This window comes from Micropterus dolomieu, linkage group LG11 (assembly GCF_021292245.1).
Source record: "Micropterus dolomieu isolate WLL.071019.BEF.003 ecotype Adirondacks linkage group LG11, ASM2129224v1, whole genome shotgun sequence".
NCBI lineage: Eukaryota > Metazoa > Chordata > Actinopteri > Centrarchiformes > Centrarchidae > Micropterus > Micropterus dolomieu.
The window spans coordinates 10,312,633-10,332,304 of NC_060160.1; the positions used below are offsets into that span (position 1 = coordinate 10,312,633).

At 38.4% G+C, this 19,672-nt stretch overlaps 1 protein-coding gene across 2 annotated transcripts; it reads right to left on the reverse strand.

Annotated features, from left to right (window-relative positions):
• Positions 1-1,514: 1,514 nt before the first annotated feature.
• Positions 1,515-18,081, reverse strand: LOC123979474 (receptor expression-enhancing protein 5-like). 2 transcript variants are annotated; one of them, XM_046063408.1, is made up of 7 exons: positions 18,059-18,081; positions 13,971-14,079; positions 13,742-13,874; positions 6,501-6,594; positions 4,599-4,737; positions 3,180-3,348; positions 1,515-2,196 (listed from the first exon to the last, which is right to left on the reverse strand). In XM_046063408.1, exons 1-7 carry the CDS (start codon positions 18,064-18,066, stop codon positions 2,159-2,161), a joined length of 690 nt encoding a protein of 229 aa, XP_045919364.1. In that variant the 5' UTR covers positions 18,067-18,081; the 3' UTR covers positions 1,515-2,158. The 2 variants fall into 2 exon arrangements, with proteins under 2 accessions (XP_045919364.1, XP_045919365.1); XM_046063409.1 differs by having other exon boundaries at positions 3,158-3,348.
• Between the last annotated feature and the right edge of the window lie 1,591 nt (positions 18,082-19,672).

Here is a 19,672-nt window from a genome sequence, read left to right on the forward strand (position 1 = left end):
TTTAGCAGGTATGTTTACCATGGAGACTATCTTAGATTAGCGAGTTAGCATTTCTAACATTTGCTAATTAGTACTATATACACAGCTGAGGCGGGAATGTCATCCACTTTGCGGGTATTTGGTCATTGTTAAGATTGGACAAGTAAAATTTGCTAAGAGGCGCACGATCAGCAGGATTCATCATCTGGGAACCATGTAATGTCTGTGCAAAATCTTGTACAAATCAATCACGAGATACTTCACAGGATGAATGAAAACTTTGACTTGCTGATGGCGCTACATGAAAATATAGAGAATCAACAACACACTTATTGGGATTCATCATCTGGGCATAATGAATATTGCATCATTTCATGGCAATCCATCCCGAAGTTGTCAAGACATGTGACTAAAACCAGTTAGTGGCACAAGTCCAAAGATCACTAAAGTCAGTAGGATTCATCCTTTGCAGAAACGTGTATAGAATATTGTGTCAATCCTTTCAATTGAGATGTTCAGTCTTCAGAGCTTGAAATAATAAAAAGCATGCTGAAAAATGTGTATGTATAAACCATGCTTTCATACATTCACCCCTAATATTCTTTATCCCATTCTCTTCTGCTTTCCTTCTACTGTCTGTAACTCAAAACAAGGCCTTGGATCAGCAACACAATGCAATACTCGCTTTCTGTGTCCAATTCCTGTTTAATCAATAACCTGTCTGCCACGGTGGCGGAGGGTATACATAAACACCCAGCAGATGTATCTTCACAGGAGCCGTTTCCAAATGGGTGCCTTTTCTGTCCCTGTGGCGGTGTGTGGCCATCGTACCGGCTCTTCCCATGCATTACATCCAGTGCACGAACACAAAGGGTCTCCCATTCGGAGCTCAAGTGTGAATACAGAGCCAAACACAAATTAAAGCGTGCGTGGTTAGGCTATCTGAATGCTGGCAAATGTGCTTGCGGATGACAGGTCAAAGATCAAGTGGATACGTAGGATGGAAGAGAATATGTGGTATTTGTATTTTCCCTGCAATTAATCAACAAAACAAACATTTCTTTCTATAACCAATTTAAATAAGAGTTTAATTCAATTATCTACAGCTACTTTGTTTTTTTTTAAACATTCTGTAGTTCAGAGATGTTTCATAATGAATTTCCAGTAATAATTTAAGTGGATATATAACAATTTGGAAAAGGGTAACTAAAACTTTCAATGTTTCCCAAGACAGCGAGTGAGATATTTGGGAACCATTAATATTTGTGCAGACAAGGTTCATTACTAAGAAACATTTGGTGCTGCAAAATGAACTACAGCCAAATCTGCACAGGTTATGGATCCAGAAATCTAATTTCCTTGGACTTGCCACTGCTATAAAAAGAAACAATTACAGAAATCACTGGTGCATAAACATTGTAATTTGGACCAAATAAAATCCAATTTCCCACTTTGTGAGGAATGACACCGCTTGGAGAGAGTGCACCAGAAGACAGAAATAAATCTCAAAGTTTAAAGCCAGGTAGACACTGTTCTTCAGTTCATCAGGGTTCCAGTTTTATTGTTTCACTATTATGAGATGATAAATTCAGACAGATGAAAGGACAGAAGACATCTAGTTAAACGTACAGATTTAGAACCTTCCCAATAGCTCAAACAAGCTTTAAATACTGCTTGCTACATGCGAGAGTAAGGCTTTTAAGAGCAAGAAGACATCAGTGACACGTAAAAAAAGTTCCAAAAGAAAATACTGTTTACAGACACATTTGAAGATGTTACCAGCCTCTGTCACAAATGGCTCAATTAGACATAATAACTTCACTGCCAGTGTTGCTGAAACCTGCAGGCACACAATCAACATTTTTTGCTATGAACGTATTTCTTTCCACATATTCTCAGTACAATGATGAAAATAATAAGACAAGAAGTTTCACTGATTGTCTTCGCAGTACTGATGGTAGTAAACTGATGTGAATGCACACACGGGCTTTTATTTATTTTCAGGAGTGTAAAGCTTCCATTCACCACAAGACGGAGTGGTTGGTCATCATCATTCACCACTGGAAGGCAGGGGGGGAGGACGCACCAAAAGTGAGACAACACACACACACAAACTCATTCAGTAACTCTTTCAAGTACTCAAACACACACGCACACATACAACGCCTTCCCACGTCTCTCACTGGTTCTTGTCATGGTGAAGGGCCCGGTTAACAGCTGATGGAACAAAGAGAAAAAAAACCACTATATTTTGCAGAAAGGTAAAAAAAAAAAATAAAGGCTCAAAGATACAACCAATTATTGTATTTGAGGATGTATTTATACGGTGTGAAGTGTGAGGTTAGGGCTGGGCAATTACTAAAAACCTTACTGAAACAGATATTTTAACTTTAACTTTTATATAGTCACATAGGTAAGTTCGGTAAATTCATTCCTTCATACAGGCTGCCACCTAACCCCGCAATGCACCTGAAACCTGCTGCATGGATTAATTTCAGTCACGGCATTGTTCCAGCTAGCTGTTTTAAGCATGTCTGAAAGACATGGAGCAAAAGAAAAAAAGAGCGAGAGACAGGAGTGCTAGCTATCTAAGTGAAGCCAGGTTAGCAGTAAACCGCAAATGTAATGGTGAATGTTCAGTAGGAGCTAAAGTTTGATACAAATTAAAGTTACAGTTCTTCAGTAACCAAGCAGAATTACCAAAATGAATACAACTTAGCCCTGTAACAGTAAAGGAGTGTCTCTAGACCACAGTCTGAGGTAAGCTGAGGTAAGCAAGTCATGTCAGACGCAGCAGTGTATTTCACAGGCTTTTTGCCAAAATATATTGTCACCTAAAACAGCTGGCTTTAATAGTGTTATTTAAATCAAATGTTTTATTGTTCTGACTTGAAAGTCATGAGATATGTAAAATAAAGCATTCACTTTAGTAAGTATTTTAAAAGTATTCTAAATGAATATAAATGTTACATAAATAATATTACTCTGAAACATAATTTCAGTTTTTTTTTTTTGTTCGGAATAGCTAATTAATATGAGATTCACTGAGATAAAGTTTATTAATCGTTACCTAGGTTTAAATGTGGCAGTTCATGGTTTTGATTTTCACCCAGCCCTCTGTGAGGTAATAGAGTTTTTTCTCTCAGCACATAAAGTATATAAATGTGGCTGTACTTGCATGTATACTATAGTTGTCTCACCCTCCTTTGCAACGTTATCAGTTATGGTCTTAGCCTTGGCACTCAGATCGCTGACCACATTGTCCATGGTAGACTCGTGTTTCAAGAAAAATGGCCGGATCACGCGCTTGTACAAGATGTCAGAACCGTTCCAAGTTACCGGAGCCATGCACCAAATCAGGAACAAACACTGAGGAGAGATCAGAGGGCAGATCTTTAGACATAAAGCTGCTGTGTTGTCTGGTTCTTTATCTTGTGATAATAAAACTGAGTTACTTTGGGTTTTAGACTGTTAGTAAACATTCTCATTTTTCATTATTGTTTTACATTTTATAGGCCGTCTTATTACGTCTTAATTCATTTACAAATTTGTGCCTTGAATAAATGTGTGCTGCTGTATTGTTGTTAGGTTACATAACAACAGGCCTAAGTTAATTTACCACAATATGAGGCCTTGTTTATTAATCCTATTTTTCCAGGATTAAGTTTATTCATTGAAACCAAGCCATTTTAATGAAGGCAAGCAATGTTGATCATGGTAATTAGGCCAGAACAATAGATAGTGAGGTGACTTTGCCATAGGGCTTTCTGATATGTGGGGTCACTGTCTCAGAACATAACTTTACTCGAATTACTATGACAAACTCCTCTCTCAGGTCAAAAGGGACATGAAATAGTATGAAATACGTTTTCTGAAACTAATAGGGACTGATGTGTCCCAGTTCCAAGCTACATACTAATTGTGTACATTATGTGCTAGTATATACACTAATCTTTATAGTATATTATTTTAGTTAGTATACAGGAACAACATGTTTACCAACAATATACTTTATGGGTTTTACAACATACTTGCTCACTTGCACACCAATTATACTGTACTTTGGAATGCCACAGCCAATTACACTTTGGCAAAACATTTTGTCCTCTTGTTAAAGTTATGATACTTATTTGTTTGTTTTCCTGATATATTTCTAGAGGTGTCTCACCATCGTTTGTTCTTATGTTTTCAAGCTGAGTAGCTCCTTCATTTCTTTGTACAATGCATTGTGGGACAAAAATGTCAAACAGCACACTTGAACATCTTAAAAAACTTGAAAGTGTTTTGTCTGCATATTTTTTTCCCTGTCTGAACACACTACATAATAAAAACCTGCTTATAATGTCAGTGGAGTGAGAACACAGCATACATACATCTTCCTTATTTTGCTATTACAGGATGTGTCCACAAGGGTGCGCTGCTGGAAAGCTACAATGTCAGGAGGCCCAAAAGCATCAACCCTCATGTGATTCAATGCCACATGACTGTGGTTTCAGTGTAAGCTGACTTTGGTCAGTTGCTGACTTGATACAGAGGAGCTAAAGAGTGAAAAGAGTAAAGTAAAAAGTACCAAATACCACCCATACAAAAACACCCTTCAAACTAAAAGGTCAGCATACCTTGCCAGCATAGTAAAAGGGGAACCAGAAGAGGAAGATGTCAGAGAACGACTCGACGATGCTGAAGAGGCCATAAACAACCCAGTAGGTCAGCCACTGTGTGTCATCCTCTTTAATTTGGCTCTCGATGGCTTTAATACTGAATGAAGAGGAAGACTGATGAAGTGACCACTTATACAGTACATTAATATTTTAAGTCTAAACTGTGTGTGCTTTTAAGAAAGGTACGCTGGGGACTGTTTTATTTAAGCAGGAAATTTTCTCAATGTGTTTTTTATCCCTGAAAGACACACTCAATGTGATTAGGGCAAGAACAATAAAAGTTTAAAACCGGTTTGTTTATAAAAAAAATTAAGTCCACAGGGTACCTTTAAGCAGAACTTAAAGCATAGGTTCACCTGCCCATATGTCGACGGAAAGACTTATTGGCCGCTGTAATGATTCCTCTTCCTTATACTGGTCATAACGTAATCCCTTACTATCACAACTCCAAGTAACGGGGGACAAAAATCACAGTCCTTGCGTTGTGCAAATAGCATTCAGAAGTTCAGCCAAAGTGATGCTTCAGTAATCACACATAGCCTAATACAGTATTTTCAGAAGTTGTGAGTCTTTTAGCATAAAAACTTTTCTGATAGTGTTTTCCTTGCTGAGCCACAGTGGAAGAACTAACAGGAGAAATCATTACAGTGACCACTATCTTTCAATGTACTGTACGTATGGGAATGTCAGTGTTGTGTTAAGACAGACTTAAAACAATCTATTCTTTACTTCTCACTTTTACTTGAACATAACAAATAACTACTGAAAGAAGATATGAAGAAAAAAAAACAAACAGTCTATCCATAAAGTAACAAAATTAAAAGTAAGATCCATTCTCAGCTGTAATACTAAAAGCAAAAACTGTGTTTTTCATAGCACATTTTGACATGCTGTAGAAGGAAAAGCACAAGTGTAATCAATGGCGTTGAACAATGGCTGCATTTCATTTAGATGTCACATCCATAGCTCGGGTATTGCACATACTGACTTATCACAGAGCCATAATTAAAGAAACATGTGCGTTCATTGCTAAGACAAATGAAACTGTCTAGTTGACACTTTGTATTAAAACGATCATATTATGCTCATTTTCAGATTCATAATTTTATTTAGGGTTTGTACCAGAACAGGTTTACATGGTTTCATTTTCAAAAAACAAACAAATTTTTGTCATACTGCACATTACTGCAGCACCTCTTTTCCCCATATTTAAAGCTCCATTTTAGCTTTGGAGTGAAGCATCTCACTTCTATTTGATCTTTGTTGAAAGTTGCACATGCACAGTAGCCAGTTAAGGACTACTAGCCAATCAGAGGCAGAAAAGGGCGGGTCCTGACAAGCAGGCGTCGGTTCAACTGTACATGTTGCTTCGCAGCCTAGACTCCAGAGTGGTAGCCTAAGTTATTAATCTCTAACAAACTGATCTTTCATATGTAAGGTTTTAACTGTGCACTGTCTCTACATCACAGTAACAACTTCATGTCCATTGCTCAGTGTGTTTCTCCACCAGTGTTTTTGAAGACATGCATGACTAGCCGCTAGGCGAGCATTATGATGTGTTACATAGTGACGCTGATATGTTACAGAGGTAAAGGCTGGACTACAATCAAACTGTTTTTTGACAGTTTGAGAGCAGTGTTTTGTTTTCTGTTGGAGATGGTAACTCCCTTTGGGCAGGGCTTTTTCACTTCACAAACCTATTGCATGCACAAAAAAGATATAACACATTAAAGGAAAGGGAAAAAGCATAACATGACCTCTGAAATATACTTATGGAATACTATATTTTCTAAATGCTTTACTTTTTCACAAATTGTGTCATTTTGGCATTTATTGAAATAAGCTTAACTTCATACATACGAGAAATATGATGGATAGATAAAGCCAATCAGGTTGCAGAGAAGTGAGGCTCCATATCCAAACAGAAGATACAACCCGATAAAACTCAGAACACCTGAAAAGGGAGAAAGATGAGATGAGGCAGCATGATGTGAGGGCAGAAGGCAAGACAGGAAGGGGAGGAACCCCCAGACGAATGTACAGTCCCCTCCAAAAGTATTGGAACAGTAAGGCAAATTCTTTTGTTTATGTTGTTCATTGAAGACATCTGGGTTTAAGATCAAAAGATGAGTATGAGACAAGAGTTCAGAATTTCACCTCTCATTTTGTGGTATTCACATCTAGATGTGTTAAACAACTCTGGACATACCACCCTTTGTTTGAACCCACCCATTTTTCAAGTGAGCAAAACTATTGGAACATGTGGCTGACAGATGTTTCTTGTTGCCCAGGTGTTACCTTTTAGGTTGATTGTCCAAATATTAAATAGCTCTGCATGACTAGTCTAATTTTTCATCCTTGGTTCATACCTATAAAGACTGCATTTCCTGTTAAAGAGGATAAACCAACATGAAGACCAGAGAGCTGTCTATGGGAGAAAAGCAAGCCATTGTCAAGCTGAGAAAAGAAGGAAAATTGACCAGAGCCACTGGATAAACATTGGGCATAGCAAGCACAACAATTTGGAATGTCCTGAAAAAGACAGAAACTACTGGTGTACTGAGCAACAGACGTCAAGCAGGTCGGCCAAGGAAAACAACAGTAGTTGATGACAGAAATACCGTGAGAGCTGTGAAGAAAACCCCCAAAACATCAGTAAGTGACATCAGCAACGACCTCCACAGTGCAGAGGTGAAGGTATCACAATCCACTGTTGGAAGACTCAAGAGAGCAGAAATATAGAGGCCACACCACAAGATGTAAACCCACATCAGCAGGAAGAATCGGAAGGCCAGAGTGAAATTTGCAAAGAAGTACAGAGATGAGCCACAAAAGTTGTGGAACACAATCTTATGGACTGATGAGACCAAGATGAATCTCTACCAAAGTGATGGAAAGGCCAAAGTTTGGAGAAAGAAAGGAACTGCTTATGATCCGAAGCATAAAAGCTCATTTGTGAAGCATGGTGCAGGTAATATCATGGCTTGGGTGCGCATGGCTGCTTCTGGAACAGGCTCATTAAAATTTATTGATGATGTAACTGATGATTGGAGCAGCAGAATGAATTCAGAAGTGTACAGAAACATTTTGTCTGCCAATTTACGGAGAAATGCATTGAAACTAATCGGGAGGAAGTTTATCAAAAAGTGGAAGGGTTTACACTGGCCAAGTCAATCACCTGACCTTAACTCAACAGAGCATGCATTTCACCTCCTTAAGAGGAGACTGAAGGGAGAAACACCCAGAAACAAACAAGAACTGAAAAAAGCTGCGGTACAAGCCTGGAATAGCATCACAAACAAAGAATGCAACAGTTTGGTGAGGTCGATGGGTCGCAGGCTTGAGGCAGTTATTGCAAGCAGGGGTTATGCCACCAAATATTAAATGCTATTTACTTTAAGATTATTTGTTCCATTACTTTTGCTCACCTAAGAATGCTGTGGTCTAATACAAACGGTGATATGTCCTAAGTTGTTTAACACATCTAGATGTGAACAACAGGAAATAAAAGCTGAAATCCTGAACTCTTGTCTCATACTCATCTTTTGATCTTAAACCCAGATGTCTTCAGTGAACAACAAAAACAAAGGAATTTGCCTTACTGTTCCAATACTTTTGGAGGGGACTGTATATGGGTCTTAGTAGTAGTGACAGATTCAGGCCCCAATCTTGACATTTTAATGCAATATATTTGCATTAAAATATCCCCACCCCATTCTCCCTCCTACAAAACATCTCTTGACTGCAGACAGTGGAGAGGAGTATTAGTGAAAAGCAGATTGTGTATAGTGATCGAGTAGTTAGATTGTGCTGTCAGCATTAATTATTTGTATAAATTTTATAGTTGTGTGTTTACAGCATTAATAGGTTAGTTAGTGATTTTAGACAGTTGTTAGATTTTTCCAATTTTAGTAGTTGTAAAGGTTGTTGTAGTTAACAAAGGACCATCATGAAAGTGCTTCTAAGGAGTCAAGCAGACACAGTGTCTAACCAGCTATGAGCAGCTGACTCCTTAGAAGCACTTTCATGTCTTAATACCAGCTCCATATGGATCGCCGTTCTGCTAAACAGAGCGGAGGTCTGTCTGTCGGCCTCTCTGGTCGGTGTCGTCTTACCTCCCCACGTCACATACTAAGTAGCCACGCTTACAGTGGCAGTCCTGTGTGGATCTCTGCTGTATTTTTATTTTTTTATATGCTGGGAAAAGGGCGCTAATAGAATTTGGGTGTGTAGTTGCTCTTTAACAAACATATCTAATGTCAGGTCACATTCATTTGTTGTCAACAGAGTGTCTGATAGCAGGATGTCAGGACAGAACCAGGATTAGGAGGAGCAGTAAACACAAGTCAAACACTGATAGCCCAATCCAGTCAGTGGAAGAATTGACTTTTAATACACCACAAAGCTCACACAGTCATGTGAGTATATACACAATATGTGAGAGATTCCACAAATGTGATTGGTTTTCCATGACTTAAAACAAAATTATTATTACCATTACAGTGTATGTGTAATGTCTGAAGGACTCCTTAGATTATTTTAAATAAAAAGGATTTCCACGCATAATGTACAGACTTTTGTTGAGCTTAAAGGTAATAGTTTCATCTAGAGCTGAAATGACTGGTCCGTTAATCAATTAAGCAAACAATAAGACATTAATCAGCAATTATTTAGATAATAAAATAAAAACCAGCTCCTGAAATGAAATGATTTTTTTTTTTGTCACATATGATAGTTAATATAGTTAATACAGTATAGTTAATAAATATCTTTGAGACTTGGAATGTTGGTTGGATAAAAAAACAAATGTACAAAGACTTCGCATTGGGCTCTCATTTTATAGCCAAAGTGATTAATTGTGATAAATGAATCACTTTGGCTGGCTTAATTGCAGCCCTATGTTTCATCTGTATACAACATATACACAGTGGCCACTTTATTAAGTACACCTGCATAATTAATGAAATTCAATACAACTACAATGCCATAAAGTCTATTTTCATGATGTCTATAATGTTTAGTTTTTGTTGAAAATGTCAAAGATGTTATTTCAATTACATGTTCTTGTAGTATGGTCATAGTTGGTGGTGCTGTTAGGGTTAGGGGAGCCACATTATATTTAGAGGTGTTTGTAATATTCAGAGCATATAAACAACACGCATGCAGTTTACTCTACATGGACAGCAAATATCGTTATTAATCATTATAACCATATGTGTTTGTAAAATATGTACATGCCATATGTGATTTTGCACAAATCATAGTTCTGTATACTTCTTTATGTCCCATGTACACTTTATTTCCCCGACACCACATGAATGCACCATCAGTCACCGCTCAGCCCTCTTGATTCAAGCACGGAGTAGAAGCTACGGCGGTTGACACGCTCTGTTGGTTCTTGTGTGGGTCTCCATTTGTCCAAATCTCACTTCTTTTCTTACTTCTAATAAACCAGACAACTACTTTTACCAACATTATTTGTTGTTGTTAAGACATTTCTGACAATGTCAACAAAAACTGAACATTACAAAGTTAGTAAAGGTAGAATTTACTTACTGGTGCTGGTCATATAATTAGAATATCATCAAAAAGTTACTGATTTTGAGGTTTTCATTAGTTGTCAGTTATAATCATCAAAATTAAAAGGAATGAACACTTGAAATATATCAGTCTGTGTGGAATGAATGTATACATTATACAAGTTTCACCTTTTGAATGGAATTACTGAAATAAATCAACTTTTTGATGATATTCTAATTATATGACCAGCACCTGTATTTATTTTTTGATTTGCAATAGATTGTACAGGTAATAAAGTGGCCACTGAGTGTAGCCTATAGGATGTTTTGCTTTACGGGGCTATGTTTTGAATTATACACAAACACACCAAAAAATAAAAAAATCTGCAGGAACAATCTGCTCTGTATAATGAACTGAACTGTATACTGCTTGCTTTTAACAATGCATTCCTTCAGAGGCTGCTTACTGGTTAGCTGGCAGCAAGATGCTGACTTCAAAGCAAATACACTGCGGTCTGGTCAGCCAGTTTAGCCTACTAATTTCTTCCATTTGTGATTGAATTCTCCAGCTTAGTCATGTTTTTCTTCACTCAAAACCCATGTTTTCACTTAATGCTCAATTATAGTTTTCCATTATCTTCAAAACACTCCCCAGGCCAATAACAAAATATAAAAATCACAGATCTTTTGTCTCTGTGGTAACTCTGTTTTAATGCAAACCTTGAGACAGGTTTAAGGCAATGTCGGGATGTCTAACCCTCCAGCAGCTGCCATAATCATTCAAACTCATGTAAAACCTAAATTAATAATAAAACTGAACTATCATAAATGCCATAGACGTAATGAAGTCACACAGTATCCAAAACACTACAAGCTTTTGATACCAATAAAACCATTGCCTGCTCTTTACATCTCATTTGTTTGTCCCAGCTAATATACAAATAACCATGCATTTCCCTGTCTACCCATACCTCTCATATGAAGGCAGAACTGGAAGAACAGGTTGAAACTGAAGCCCCCGAAGAGACTGCTGACAAAGCAGACACTCCTATCTAGACAGCAATGCTTTGCATAGGGAGATCATAAACTGCCTCTTTTAATCAGTCAGTGATTAATAATACAAAGCTGACTGTTGCTGTTAAAGTGATCCTGCAAACACATCCAAACTGGCATGCCATCTGGCTCTACACTGTGAGTGAGCAACTCCTGAACTTCTCTAAGAAAATTAGCAATGCATCCATGTGACATGGCATGGATTCTATAGCCTTAAATGAAAACACACCCTTCTTGTGGGAAAGCTAAAGGGCACTAAGGACATTAGTTGCATAATCTTGTATAGTATGACTCAAAGTATTCATTAGAGTTGGAGGAGTTGTTAGCTGAAAATCCAATTCCTCTTATCATGAAATCATCACAAAGCCTGTTGTTACAAGTGCAGTGAGTGAGTGTTGGCTTTAAAAAACAAACAACGGCCACTCACTCAGTAAGTTTGGCTGCACACACAGCGGAAATGAGACCTCCCTACTCCAGTCAGCAAATCAGTCTTCACACTTCAGAGTGTCAGAAGAGTCAGCATGAACTTGAGACGTTTCTCCGCTAAACACAAGACACCACTTTGTAACTCTGTTTGACTGACAAGCCCCAGGTCAAGGCAAAGTACAACATAGCATTCTGGTGAGCCAACAGGGAACGTAAACCATTATCATTGCACACGTTCGTAACAAACCTGCAATGTGGCCAAATTGTCTAATGAAGGGTTGTTGCCTCACTAACAAGCCAACAAGACACTTAAGAAGACAGTTGGGCAAAGACATGACAGGTCATGGTGTAATTTGGCTTGTTGTACCTTCTACTAAATACAGGCTACAGGCGTGTCAAGGGGTGATCTGCATACAGTCCTCTGTATTTGTTTTGCTAGTTTGGTGGCGTGTGTTGGGACAAAAACATGCAAGTATTTAAATAAAGATCTGACTGAGCTTTACCAGACACCCACTGTATCTGGCAAACTGACATTTTCTTAGAATTTGATCATTTTTTAAATTATAAATGACACATGTGGCCTTTTTTTACTCAATGACACTCTTCAGAGTGGTTGATGTCAGGTAGAGCCAGACAGATAAATCGCCTGACTTGTATGGACCCATATTAGCTTATCCCAGATACATCAGCATCAAAGATCTGTCAGCCGATAAGCAGCAATATGTGGAACAGAAATGCAATGGGGAAGTTTAGAACAGGGCTGCAACAAATGTTTGTTCTATTAAATGTCAGAAAACAGTGAAAAATGTCAATCATGCTTTGCCAGAGTCCAAGTTGATAACCTCGAATTTCTTAATTTATCCAACCAAGAGATATTCAATTTACAATCATAAAGAACAGAGTACGAAGCAAATCCTGAATGAATGGTTGCCGTTTTATTTAAAAAAAAATGACTCAAACCATTAATCCATTATCAAAATTCATGCCACATAATTTTCTGTAAATTGACTAATCGATTAATCACCAAACATTTCAGCTCTAGTTTAGAAAGTGTTTCCATTACATAGTTAGCCCACCTGAGACCACTAATATGCTTACTTTTCGTAGTAGCATACATTTACATAGTCATAGTACATAATGTACCTTGGTCACAGTTCTATAATAACCAACTATAAAGGATCCTTACCTAAAATGTGTTTATTATGTTAAAAAATAAAGTAAATCTGCTGATGTTCTATTGTTGAACTTTAAAATATGAATATCAATCACACAAATCCAAACATGTTTGTGATCCCGATCTGATATCACATGGATAAACACAGACAACACGTTTCCCACACACCATTCAACATCCACAGATATTTCTCCTCTGTAACCTTGAAATTGGCTGTTTAAATGCATACCCATGCTAATGTTGTGAACACACATCTGTGTAGATCAATTTTGAGTAGATAGTGGGTTTGAATGTAGGTCACACTGGCTAACCTGTTTCCTGTAGCTGAGTGGCATCTACTATGCTGTGACAACAGAGAAGAATCAAAAACACAACTCCTAAATGTAGCCTAAACATAGGGTAGCCTGCAGCTTAATAACCCGTCATCTGAGAATCTCCTTCCATATCTGCTCTGCACTGGGTATTTCAGGAAGTGATAAAAATACTCCCGGGGACCAGCTGGTTCTGGCCCTGGGTTATTAGAAGCTGATCATTTCAACAGCAATATTTTGAAATAGGTGTGTGCAAGGAAGGATTATATACCAAGTCTAATCTTATAATGTAGCATAAAGGTCTGGGCTGGGTGAACTTTGTATTCCAGCATGAGAAGGGTAATAAAATGAGCCAGCTCACCGTGCCACAGGATATGAAACTAGCCTACACCAAGTAGGCTACTCGGTGTGCAACAGTGTGACCACAACTTGCTGCCAGTTGCAGTTTGAGTGGCAAATGTTGGTTTGTTTGCTAGAATGTAGCGAGTTCTTAGCAATACGTTATAAGCTCCTAAGCAAGTTCATTACTGCCTTCAGTATTTTAAAGTAGGCCTACATTGAAGCATTAAAGGATGTTTGACGAGTTCTTCATTTCTTTTCACCGAGCCGTTAACATACCCAAAACGATATACTCTCTCTTCACTCCCGTTTTTTGCTCCAACGTCGCCAACTGATCTGTCACAAAGTTCTTCTCACGGAGCAGAGTCACGAAGCGCTCCTTAAACTGACTCATTTTCGGGCTTTCCAGAGCCTGTGTCCAACACAAACCGCACAGAAAAACAGAAACAATGTTAAACGTGCCGATGTTTAAAGTATTTGTGATAAAACAATGCGTTATTTTACTAACTTTGGCTTGATAGCTCGCCCCAAAAACTTTCCGTTGGGTGGATGGCCGCTGACTCCGCCGAGATGCGGTGGTGGTGAGGGGGAGGAGTTTGAACGTCGCCCCGCTGGCGCTGACCAATCACAGAGCTCCGGTGAGTAACGTGTACGGCAGCAGGTGATTAAACAAAGGTTTGTGCTAGAGGTGAACTGGGAAAATATATCTCCTTCATACAAGTACCTCCTTACTAATAAAGGGAAGTTTCTTTTAAAGTTATACATTGCATCCTGCCAGCCACTTTCTTCTCAAACTTAAGGGAGACATATTCTCTCATTCTATGAAACGTAAGCTATCCAGAGACATAATACACCTGTTCTTTCAATGTCCCCACTCTAGCAAATTCTGGAAAGATTTGTCTCAAAATATTAGGCTATTGGTAACACTGACTCTGAATTTTCCCTTTGTTGGAAAAATGTAGGCCTACTGTCCACAAAACAGAAAACATTGTTTCTAATCAATCTCTTGATCTTTCTAGGGAAGTACCTATTCACAAAGCCAAACTTAGTAAAAAATGTTTAAAATGTCGCACTCGCCTGATAACTGATCAATGCTTATTGTGTTTAAGGAGAGACATATTGTATAGCTATAATGTTGTAGTTTGACAAAAGCTTTCAACTGTATTTCATGGTCTTACTCTGTGGATGGAGATTGCTCAGTTGAAATTAGTCACAGTATATTATATAGTAGCCTATAGTATATAGATTTATATAAATATAATATCTAGAACATTTTACATTTAGTTAGTATTGTTTAAATATGTTGGCATAGGACAATGTTAAACAAATTCTAGGATTTATGAGAAATGTTGGTTGTAAAACATGCACCTCATGAATATCTTTTAAATGATAACAGTTGTTATTGTGACGCCCTGCGGGGTCACGTGCGTGTGACCAATTTCTATCCCTTGCAGGTGAAGAGCTGAGACTGATTGCAGTAACTCTGGGCACCTGGACTAATTGTCCTGTAGAGTATTTGTAACTCTGGGCCTTTCCGAAACTAGACCCTCGCCACTGCCACTCCGGCACAGAGTGAACTCTGGTTGGAGTCACCCTCACAGCCCAAATCGAGCTCCCTAACCCGCATAGGGTTTAAACAGGCCTACAGCGACAACTTTTGGACGAATTACCCTCTCCCCACAGCGTAAATAGGATCCAACGTTACTGCTGCACTCACTGCTATAATACGTGTAGGGGAGACTGGTTATGGTTGTAACATGGGGAGAGTTGCAACAACACCAATTCCACCAAATAGAGATAAGCTAGGAGTTAGGTGATCATTTCAGTATTTACCTACTTCCTCCCAGATCAAGCATGGTGGTTATCAAGTCTGGAAAGAGGTGTATTCAGAATATATAAGGAAAAAACTGATTTTGAGGTAAGAAAGTAAATTTTTTGACCAAGACTATTTTTTGTTTAGTGTCTATACTATTGCAGATAGAATTGTTTGACTTATATTAGATTGAAATATAGTTTCTCAGGCAACTTGTGATTTTTTTCCTTTCTAATTTCAAACCACTATGGTAATACTACTAGCTCAACATTGGCTGACAGGGGTGGGGTGAGTTCACTTCTTAAAAAAGTGTTCAACCATCCTCTATACATAAAACTAGGGACTTTCTTTGATTTTAATATTTTACAGAGTGCCCTATGCAGTCTGGGCCCACCAAACCCGCACTCCAGGGTTACCAGCATTAATTTGTCAGCACTGTGACCTGTGGCCTGTACTATGAAGGGAGTTCAACCTATTCAGAGTTAACTCGGGGTTATCAGGCAAACTCAAGGTTGACAAACTCTGACTGCCTACACTGCAGTTAAACGGTACTACAACGGTGGATAAGATGTTGGTTAGTTGAGTCAGTGTTAAACCCGGGTTAATTTAATTGGAGTTGGTGCGCGTTTGCATAATAGGGGTGTGTTCGGCCGTGCAGGCAGAGTTTTTTCGCAGCGGTGCATGCTCCGTATTTCTCCAGAGGAATGCACGTTGGTAGTGTCAGGAAATTATGAATGTAAAGACAAGTTAACGGCTAAATCTAATATCGTGGCGGACGACAAAGGCAGGGCGGCTTGTTGGCATCGCATAGAGTAAATTTGTAGCCTAACTATCTTCCCAGTGTTCTTATTGTAGTTCAAATCTCTTATGTATTTTATGGGCTCTTCTATGTGTAATATGATTAAGATGTAAAGGTACAACTGCACATAAGGTCAATTGTAATAGGAAAAAAAGGAGCCAGCGGAGAGGGATAGGCTAATAACCCGAGACACAATTTAATTTCCAAGATTAATCTAAAAGTAAAAAAACTTGAATATTCTCTGACATTAAAATCACACATTTATGAGAGAAACTTCACTTTGCAAGGCTGCAACATCACACACACACACGTCTGCCGTGTAGTATGCATGCATTGGAAAGTTATATTAAACTTTGCAATCGGATTTAGCAGTGAGGAAATACTCGTGAGTTTAGCCCACAATCACTATCATGCACCTTTAGAGTTTGCCTTGGAACAGATTTTAGATTTGTGACATTAACTTCAGGGAATTTCCCATTTTTTTTCTTGTAAATTTCACACTTTAATCTAGAATTTTTCTCTAGGTTATTAACCCTCACCCTGGCTCCATATTTTTTGGACACGTAAAATAGTCAATCTAAATAAGCCTATGTGAAAACACTTAGGTGAATTCAACTATAGACTACAGATGGGTTACATCTAAGGAACTATCCCGTTAATTAAGACTCCGCTCTAAAATCACCGAGGATGCATGGCTCGCTGTCTAAACATAGCCTAATGCTGTTGTGTTCAGAACTTCATTGCAACTGCAGTGGAATAAATCAGGATGAAATCTAAACATTTTATGAAGTGGTGTGTAGCCTATATATCTTACTTCTCATCATTAACACTGAGTACAGATGTGGTGTGTAGTCCATGTGCAGGGTGACCTCGAAACCTGCTCGGAGAAGTTTAGAGATGCAGCGTAAATTGCCATGGCAACAGACCTCAAGTAACACCTATCCACCTTTCGTAGTACGGGTTAACGGGGAAGTTACACCCGACGTCACCAAGTTACTCCTGAAGTTACCTGGATAAACCAGTTACCCCGATTCGTAGTACAGGCCACAGTACGTCTCGGGTTATGTATGTAACCCTTGTTCCCCGAGAAGGGGAACGAGACACTAATTTCATTCATGATTTCAGCCTTGCCATGCCCAGAGGCGTTCCCATAGTGTCGTCACCGACGCAGTTCGAGTTCCCTGGAAGGGGAACTCCACATTCACGTGTTGTACACATGTTGCCATGTGTATTGTCACTGGACCTCTTCCATACTCGGTCTCCGCTGGTGGAGAGGGTAGCTTGTGCATATGGGCAGCTTGTGAGAAGTGCCTGTGCGCAAAAAAAGTCCCGGTATGCCAAAGACTAAAATATAGAAGTGCTGGTGTAAGTACCGGTGAATACTGGCCCACTTCAAGCACTGACTGTGATACATATACAGATATGTTCTTTAATTAGGAACATTTTAGTAGTATTTATTAAGTATACTTGTAAGTAAGTTTATTCTATAAATTTACACACATAGGCTACTGTACATGTGAGTCATCAGACAAAGTCTGTTACAGCAAGAGAGAAACATTGTTCTTTTAAATCACTAATTGTTTTGGAAGCTTATCATATAGTGTGGCATCTATTTTTGATTCTCTTGTGTGATTGTTACAACCTACCCTGCTATTGGGGTACTTTGTATAAAAATTTGAGAACTCTAGCTAAAAAATTCAGTGAGTTTTAGTTACTGAAGCAAAAAGTGTTACAACCATACCCGGTCTCCCCTATCAAATAATTGTATTAAGATTCAGGATTGATGTTGAGGAAAAGTGTGTTTTTTAAAATAACGAAACTGAAAACATTTGTCATTCATTTTGTGTTTGTGTGTCGAATATTTCTTTAAGAACATGACTTTATGTATTTACGAAATATAAATATTATATTAATTTATGAAGATTGATATTCATTGTAAAGCAGTGCTTGAAGTGGCACCTTGACATTTTACTCTTTGGCTTACCAGGACATTTTCTTGCGTACCGGGACTTCTCCCAAGCAGCCGGTATTCTCCTCGGCCCTTTCTCCCAGGTTCTCTGGGCGCTACGTGACGCTCACCTGTTCCCGTTCTCATCTGCCTGCAAATATCCGTCGGCGGAGAGAGACGAAGGAGAAGAGAAGCTCGGGTGCTGAATGTAGCTCGTCAATGTCACTTGTCGTGAACCGACCAATCACATCCTGGATGGGGCGGGACATTTAAAAGTATTGACAGATAGGTGTCACAGTGGACGCTTGGGACGTCAGAATCAAAATGTCTCCATCACTTTTTGAACGCTTTTGTTAAAAATGTTCTGAAAAACAGCTTGCAACTAGAAATGTTGAATAACAAATGAAACAATGCACAATAGGAAAAAATACAATGCAACTGAAATATAGAAGAAACAAATGTGCATTGTCCAAAAGCTGATTACTGCATTATATTCCTTTTATATTTTGAATTGTCACCTTAATTTAGTTTTCCTTCATATAAATAAAGACACTTCCTCCATAATTTGGTGCAGAAAATGTGTTCAGAATGCAGGAAATTAAGTGGTTAATGCACAAAGTTGTTAATGTTATAATTACTAGCTTCATCTTATGGTTGAGGATAGTGCAAACAAAAGCCTATATATACGAACCTCTTTATCTTAGCCTAGCCTATATGAAAAATTTTACATTCACAAATACAACATTTCAATATAAATCACACATTATATTGAAGCATTATAGGCTATAGTCTGGAGAATTAAATATGTAACTATTTTTCTTTAATGCCTTTGTTGCTTGTTATGTAGCCTAATCCCCCTGTGTCAATGTTCTATTATTCTGTTGGTTAATGTAGGATAGTTTGTTTTGGCTGAAGATTTTCGTATATTCTGCAGGAGGACTGTTGCTTACTGCATACTACGACACCTTCACACAACCATTATCTTGCACAGACACTATAGAAACCACACACTACATACCTCATACATTAATTATCCATTGTCAACAGCTTATCCTGCGTACAGGGTTGCAGGGGGCTGGAGCCAATCCCAGCTGACATCGAGCGACACATGGACAAACAACCGCACCTAAGGACAATTTTTTGGATGTTTTGGGTTTGAACCCATGACCTTCTTGCTGTGAGGCGACAGTGCTAACCACTGCATCACCATGAGTTCGAAATGCCCCTAAATTTGGCTTATTTTTTGTTAAATAAACATGTGTTGTTAACCGTTTACCATGGTGTGTCTCCCTTTTGTTGTGGCCTTCTGAGCCAGGTCATAAGAGTATATAATCTTTAAAATTAGATCACTAGTTTACAAAAATATCTAATATGCTAGTATACCTGTAGTTAATCAAATTACATATCCTCATGGTCCATTTAGAAGCTGTTCTGGACATTTTGATCACATCACAAGATCTTCAACTGTATATATATATATTTTTTTGCAAAGCATCTTACATGTTGGCTGTCCATGTTGGCTTAAAAGTTGACAACTCAAAGCTATTTTTTTTCTGTGTAAACCAATAGATTGATGGTAGGAATCGTTCGTTTGATAAAGGCTTAAAAATGTAATGTAGGCCTACTCTGCTGCAAATGACACACAAAGGC